General features: G+C 45.2%; 1 protein-coding gene across 1 annotated transcript in view; it reads right to left on the reverse strand.

The window, feature by feature from the left end:
- LOC115317546 ((3R)-3-hydroxyacyl-CoA dehydrogenase-like) overlaps positions 1–8047 on the reverse strand; it is a 15004-nt gene extending 6957 nt beyond the window's left edge. The window contains exons 1-2 of the mRNA XM_042293959.1: positions 7759–8047; positions 769–968 (exon numbers count right to left, since the gene is read on the reverse strand). Of these exons, the coding sequence (XP_042149893.1) occupies positions 769–968; positions 7759–8047 (489 nt within the window). The remainder of the gene's footprint in view (positions 1–768; positions 969–7758) is intronic.
- Positions 8048–8266: the final 219 nt, after the last annotated feature.

Genomic DNA, 8266 nt, shown 5'->3' on the forward strand with positions numbered 1-8266 from the left:
GCCTATCAGAGGAAAGTGGGCCCATGTCACGAGGTGAACACCCACCTAAGAAACGGCAGGAAAATAAATCCAAGACCTATTGAGCCCTCAACAAATATTACAGAATTCCTCGAAGAATCGGTGCCTTCATTGCTCGCCCTGAATGAGGCGCCAAGCCACGACTGTACGGGAATCAATTGGCTTGAGTTTCTAGGACAAAGACGACGGCGACCCGCATTTTCAAACACTCCTTTTCCGCTGCCACTCCCTACACCTAACGATACCATAGCGTAAATCCTCAGTGCAAAAATCTCCCGGCCTCGTACCCCCGACAGGGAAATGGGCCATGGCGATCGTCGTTGATTCTGATCCTTACCCCGACGAAACACTGGACCTCTCGAAGCCAACACAAGTTCGTGACTATGCCTTTCTTAGAGTTACCCATGTTAAAGGTAACTTCTTGGCAGTGGCGTCACTAGGGTGAGCGGCACCCGGGCCGGCACCCCGCAGCGACACCCTCCGCCCCCGCCACCCTCTCATGGTCCGCCGCGACACCACTCTGAGAGGTGCGCCAAGAGTGGTCCGCCCCCCCCCCCCCCCCCCCTTGGGACGCCACTGCTCGTTGCTATTACAATAATTGCATATTAAACGTCCGTAGTATCATACATTCCCGTATATTCGTGAGTGTGTATATGAGCAAAATAGTTTTGTAGGTTATTTCTTTCAACACTACTAAACCCGCAAGGTATCCTGGAGTAAGGACAGCCGGAAGCCAGCTCAGTGATTCACCTTTAGGTTGGTGCTGATTACATCGTCGAATATCGCTTCACTTAGATTTACGAGTGGTGTTATATGATGCAGAATCCCAGCACTGTTGACCACAATACTGATGTTCGTTTCGTGTGTAGTTTCGATGCATTCGACGAGATCTTTAACTGAAGTCGAATTTCGAACATCCACGTACATGGCCGTGTGGTTAAGGTGTTTGTCTGCAAGTAAAGTAAGTTTACTGAGCAATTAGACCAATTGATTATTAATTTGTAGAAATATAAAGGGTGTTTAAAAAGAATTCAAACAGGTTTACTAATGCTTTAAAGGTATATTAATGCGGCCTGTGCAGGGCAGTTATACGACCAAGGCTCCATAATATAGCTGGCTAATCGTTAGAATACGTCGGCTAATAAACCATTGCCACGCGCGTCACTGTGCGAGCGTGTACGTGGGGAAACGGCTACCGTGCTTGGCTTTCGTGAGAAGCGGACGCTTCTCATGAAAACAATATGAGAAGCGGACGCTTCTCATATATTTTTCTTCACTTTAACGTTCTCGTGATTGTTTGATCAAATTACGAATCTTCTGCGCGGTGAACGTTCTACGCCGAATGATCCAGAATCCTACGAGGGTACAAGAGATGCTCCGCGTGGCTGTCCGATGTCAGTCTATGCCCAACACCACCACGTAAACTCCTCCTAGATAACAAAGGCGGAGTGCTGAGTGAGATGGCGTAATCAGAGAAGGCCGATACTGGACAGAGATTGGAAATGATTACTGTGTCAGCGCACGGCTTCGAGTTTAGTTTGAGCCAAAGGTTGACGCAATCGCGCCGTGTCCATCCTGTGTTCAGCGTTGACCTTTCCTTGACGCCATCTTATTCAGTAGTACAGATTTGTTAACTTGGAGGTGTTGGTAAAGTCAACAAATCCTTGATGAAAAAAAGCCGTCGTGCTGACAGAGACGATAGCGTCAACGTTCGGTTTAAACTGGACTCAAACCCGAGCGCTTACGCGGCACTCGTTTCCAATCTGCGTCCAGCGTTGGCCTTCAATGGTGACGCAAAAACGTCGGCCGTAGACGGCCTTATTTCTACGCGGTGTTGCCTACGCACCGAGAAACTGTGGGAGAGATGTGGAGATCGCATGATGGACATCCGAATGCCGAGCTTTGATTCGAATTATTAATAGGTGTACCTGAAGCTATCCGCTTTTGTCTTCACTACACTAGTCGAATGCGTTCGAATGCGAAGGCAAAACGCTGACGCCTGCCTTTCAAGTCCTTTTTTTTTTAACATACCCTTTATGCCGTTGAACGCTGAGTAGTATTAAGCGAAAGTAAGAAAAATTGCTTCAAGGCTATTTTAATATAAGCATGATGTTTTTTTGTTTTTTTTTTCAAATATACACAGTGTAGGTACGTGTGGTACTGGAGGCAAGGGCAGCTAGATTTAGGTTTATTCACCAATCATTCGAATCAGTGGTCGACCTTCTGACATCCCCGCGCTCTCTCGTCTCCTCCTCGCGCTCACTTTTTCGGAGCATTGCCAGCACTCGACTCTGCTTGCACGTCGACATTCGACGCATGCAACGCTTATTCTTCTCTTTTGTTTTTTGGCACAAATTCGCCACATTAAACTTGTAGTTCCTTTGGTTATTGCCTGTTTATTTGCCGGTCATCCATGACACTTTAATATATTATTTAACTTCCGAATTAGTGAAAAAAAACATAAGGCTCAAATTAGAAGCTTGCTAAGCGTCAATGAAAACCGCTAATTCATTACATTTAAGAACATTTTAAAGCACGTGAGAAGTGCTTGTGCCTATCACTCGTGCAACGGGCACAAAGCTAGCAGCGTTAAAACGTGGATGATGATCTTGTCGTCCGGGTTCTCGCACCGCTAACCTTGTGCCTGTTATTCTAGTGGGTGTTCTGGCGGACACCAGCACTTCCCATGTGCCCGAAATTTTTTCAAAGTTCATTTATTTCGGAGTTTGGGTGGCGCTCGAGAAATTTATAATTAAGAGCCTATGTTTTCGTTCAATATTTCAAAAGTTAATTAACAAAATTTGCTTAGTTGTCTGACGTGGTGTGATGACTTTTATGACCTACTGTCCGTATAGCTTACCTACATAGATCGTATTAGTGAACCTTTATCAGATTGTTTAAAAATAAATATTTTGGAAATAGAAATTAAACACCCTGTATATTTCAAGCTTTATACCGCAATTATTAAATACTACTTCCTTAAAATTTGCGAAAAGTTAATTAGAACACATGAGGCTTATTTTTTTTAACATACCCTTCATGCCGTAGAACGCTGAGTAGTATTAAGCGAAAGTAAGAAAAATTGCTTCAAGGCTATCTAAGAATGATTTTTTTTTTCAAATATACACAATGTAGGTACGCAATCCAGCTACTCCTCTACCTAATAGTCACACCGTTTTAGGCAGTGATTACGACATAGCATAGGTTTTGGATACCCTTGCTTTCCTGCCAGGGTTTTAGCCAGGGTTCCCAGTACATACGAGCCCTTCCGATGAAAGGAATAAGAAAAAAAGAACTAATAAAAGCAACGGGATATTTTTTTATATATACGCAAAATATTTATAAATGCTCTAGCTATATCTTAGCACACGTATGTAGAGAGTTATCATGACGTGGCACAAGCTTTTGCATCCTCCCCCGAAAAGAAAGTGGCCGCCTGTGTTCTCATTCATTCCGTCACGAGTTCAATAAAGCCTCCAGTCGCCACAGCCGTTCTTTCCTAACCCCTATCACGAAGCACGTCTCTCCGCCCTATACGAAGCATCATGCCGTTTCCTCTGTGCACATACAAGTTTGTGGCTGGTGATGGTCTCGCTGACGCATAGTGAGACTGAGAACACCGACTGCAACCCCTTTTAAGGAAGGAATCCAAAAACCTGCGCAACGTTATAGTAACTCTACTAGTTAGCGGTAAGAAAAGAAGAAAATTTAGGCTTTACTGCATTGATTATATTGTGATAAAGCCTGTAACGTGAGAGTGAGCGTCAAATGCCCGTATGTATTTCGATGTAATAAAGATGGTCAGACTAGGCATGTCGCCGCTTCTTTTCAGCTGTGTACTCCTGATTCAGCTCTTCCCTCTTGCAAAGCATTCTGAACAGTGCGGAATATCCAGTGAACACCTCACCTACAGACCCTCGAATGCTCGCGATAAGAGTAGAAGGTTGTAACATAATAATTGTCGCTTCACAAGTCTCCCCGTTGGCCTATTGGGTGAGTGTCGTGCTCAAAATCCTGAATCCAGGAGTCAATCCTTTTTGAGGGATGTTTGGGATTTTTTTTTATCTCAATGCATCCACTTATTGCCATAACCCGCATACGCGTTCGCTACGTGTATTTGATTGAATTTTTGTAAGGACGGTCGAGGAGAAAAGAAATGCTATCGCATAAAAGAAGAGAATCCGCAAAGACGTGAACAAATAATAATATGTTCATTGTTTTGCAAGACACAGGGAAGGACGAGGTTAGCATGAATAAAACGTTGTTAATGACCGCATGTACACGACGAACGTAAGACGCAGCTGACGGATGTGCACACCATTCCACGTGTGGATAGGCAATGTAATGGCTAAATGGTCGGATGTGACTGAACCGTTTGAATCGGGCGGTGTCTTCCGTCGCCTATAGCTCTATACTTCGTTCCACTTTGCGTCCGATCGCAGCGGCGGCTACGAGTCATCCCAGCCAACCCAGTTCAGTGGACTTAGCACATGACTACGCTTTCCATGCGTCACATCGCTTTCTCTAGAAGCTAAAGTAAACTAGCGCGACCTTAGATTGGCTTCGATGGCTCATAAGAGCCAATGAGGCAGGACGAAATATGAAAAGGGGGTATTACACCTCGCTCGACGCCGCGAGGAACGACGGATTCTGGAGAGAGGTCGGTTTACTTATCGATGTTACTACTATTTTTACAATAATTTGCCATGTTATGGACGTAACAACCAATAATAACTTTACTGTTCACAGATCTGGCTGCGGGTGGCGCAAGATTCTACACATTCAAAGTCACGATGCGCGTACGTTCTGGAAACATAACTTGTTAGTGTTTTCTTCTGAAAGCAGCTGCTTGATTATGATCCATCCCAAGTCAGTGAGGACTATTTCGTCATATGAACGGCGCAAAAAAACAAACGTTTTCGTGAGCGGCACTGATATTCGACAAATAAAATTATTTGAAAACTCTAATACTAAAAAATTGGGAAGTCGAAGAAATATATTCTGTCAATCCCTATGTCATTCAAATTTTAATCTCGTATATTCTTACACCCCTAGTCTTTATCTGTGTGGTGTTTGCATAAAGAACTAGATAACATATACACAGTATTTTCCGGGCAACAGTCCGCGAAATCCCATTTATGCCTAAAAAGATATTTTTTGCTTAGATTGTCTACACCCAGTTCAAATAGTCCGCACGCCGTGCGGACTATATGCACTCCATACCTTGAACAATGTCTGCATTCCAAGCTGACGAAGAAGGTTGTATTATACATAAATCATGATTAACAGATTTCATTCGCAAAATCAGTTACGTCTCGTCATAACGAGCCATACTATTTGAACCTAAAAAAAAATGTAGAGTCTGCGGACTACCCTACTGAAAAAAACCATTTGGCGCCCATATGAAAATAAACGGGTCCATACCGGTAACCGTTTAACCATACTGGTCACCAGTTTGTCAAAGGGGTCGCCCGTATGGCTCAAAGGGGTCCCCCGTATGAGCCATAACGGTCACCTATTTGGCAAACGGGTCGCTCGTCTGGGCAAATGGGCGACTCGTTTGGGCAAAGTTGTCGCACGTTTGCTCAAACCGGCGACCATGTTGCAAACTGCACCGGTTTAATCAAACGGCTCTCCGGAGCCCGTTTGATATTGAACGTACAGATCGGCGGCGTGGGCACGCCTAGCGTTTCAACCGTGGCAGCCAATGTTTTCCGGAAGGCTGGGAGCGCCGGTTCATCGATTTCAGATCGTCCGCGTAATGCAAGTAATTATATTTATATTTCAATTGCGCTGATTTTCGATTATACTGCAACGAAAACTAACACCTTTTTTTTTTTGTTTTACGTAAACGCGCGACGTTGGTGAGCCGATATTTTTGACAGAACCTTAAAACTTTGTCCATCTTTGTTGCCTCAATTTACTTATTCAGCTCGAATCTCTCTCGCAGAAGACGCGACCGCGTGAAAGAATGTACGTCTAGACTCCGTTTCACTTTAATTCAAGACGCAGCGAAGGTAGCACGCGTACACACGGCTGCAAGAACATCGAGCATTGCGAGAGCACGCCCGCCGTTGCAGCACTCAAACTACGAGCTTGCGCTGAGTTCTTTCTTCGCTCGGGCGCAAGCCGAGCTTCTGGCAGCCCCGCCGCCATTTCCAAAGTTCAAGCGCGCGCGCGCGCGCGCGCGCGTTTGTTCTTTGGGACTACAAAAACGCATCTCCCTGGAATGCCTGGGGAGAAGGAGAGGGGCTGTCCCGGTGGTCCCAGCGCCTTGACCTCGCCCCCTCCCTCCTCTCTTGTCACCCCTGTCACGTGACCCACAGCAGCGCGCGAGCTACACGCTGATAAGCATCGAGATCCGGAAGGGCGCGCCTTGCAGCCGCTTTTTTCTTTGTCTGCTTGTTGTCAGTTGCTGCTCGAAGTTCGCTCGTCCTACCTGCTTCAATCTGTCGCCTAACCCTGCGGTCTTATTGGGATGCCTCTCGACAACGTATTGGATGTGCACCAAAGCTATCAGTGTTCGAAAAGACCCACGTGTATGTCGGCAACGAGCGATTCTTCAAAGAAGTCGCAAATTCTCGCGGTTTGGTTGGGTTCGGAAAATGACAGCTTGTGCGCCGCATCGTGTTGAAACTTCCAAGGAGCCGTTCCCTCTTGTTTGTGTTTGTGTGGTTGTCCTGCTTTGACCGTGTCGACAAATATCACGGATTACCTCTTTCAAGTCCGCTATTGTTATGGTAAGTGCACTGCAACCTACGTGTGGGCAACGATTGACCGTTATTCTACGCGTACTCTTCTAAATTATCTAAAGAATCATGCAGCGCCTATTCGCGCGGCAGCCAGGAGAATAATTTCCCCGAAAGTCTACCTGTATAGTGTTCACAGATCGCTTGCACGTTTGTACTTGTCTACAGAAGAGGTAATAAACTTCGAGGAGAATTGAAAACAATCTTTTGTGTCGGTTTTCCTGTCCACTTACAAGCACCTACGCGAGTGCATTTGTTCTACGTGTTTTCTCCATGTTATAAATACGTTTATGAGTTTCGGGACGTCTTAAATATGTTTAAGATAACCAACCTCCCAGACGATACCCATTTAGGGCTAGCGCATAATTTGCCATTTCGAAGGGCACGTTCAAACGTGTGGTCACGTGCCATGTCGAACGGGTACTCGTACCATACGGCACCCGTATCAAACGGGCACCTGTATCAAACGGGTACCGTTTCGAACGGGTACCGTTTCCAAACGGGTACCCGTATCCCATAATCACGTTTGATCCAAACGGATCGACAGGTTTGATTCAAACGGGCGACCAGTTTGCCACCCGTTTGAATTTCAAATGGTTTTTTTCAGTAGGGTATAACCCCAAAAAATACGGTAACAACATTATGTTTACATAAAAAGAAATCTTTTACCCATTAGTTTTTCCTAGCTCATTTCATCGGAGCGTGAAAAAAGAAATACAGCCCTCGTATTAGTTTCAGTACTTGCATCATGCGTCATTGGTCCTCATATCCCAATTCTCCTACTCGGATATTCGAAAGTAACCTTGTGTTCTGCAGTGAGACGGGAACTAGGTTTGCTCATATATATCAAACGCTTGAGGTTGCGAAGAAACGAACCGCTGGATGTGATCTGCTGCTTTAGATACCTTATGATTCTGGTGTGAAAAAACAAACTACAAAAAAACGTTCCACACCCAAAATTCGCGTATGCAGTTAATACGGTCATACGTACTTGGAAGCATATCGACGGTTTGGTCTCCTCCGGTTTTGTTGATATCAGCAACGATTACGGTGACATTTTCCCGAGCGAGTACCATAGCAACACTCCGCCCGATGCCACTGGCCGCACCAGTTACAAGTGCCAGTCGGCCGCCCAATTCGAGTGAAGATGTTCCAGCATCGTTATTTGGCTTTCCGACATCCACGTCGCCGGCGCGACTATGAATATCACCGTTTGAGATACTTCCGGTAACTAAGCAGCCCAAGACAAGGAAGCAGGCAAGCTTGTGATTGTTTAACATGCTGCTATTGGGAAAGAAACGTGGACAAGTCTCAGGGAGTCGTTGCCGCCACGTTATATATAGCGATGTTTTTGTTTAGTTATTTTATTTCTCATTCGCACATGTGCGCAAAAGAAAACTAAAGAAACATAAATTCTCATCCAATATCCGATTTTTTGCAAATGCCAATAGAGGCTTTGCGCGACTACTGTTTTTGCGGAAAATATACGAAATCTTGGT

This window comes from Ixodes scapularis, unplaced genomic scaffold (assembly GCF_016920785.2).
Source record: "Ixodes scapularis isolate PalLabHiFi unplaced genomic scaffold, ASM1692078v2 PGA_scaffold5__190_contigs__length_132052651, whole genome shotgun sequence".
Taxonomy (NCBI): Eukaryota; Metazoa; Arthropoda; class Arachnida; order Ixodida; family Ixodidae; genus Ixodes; species Ixodes scapularis.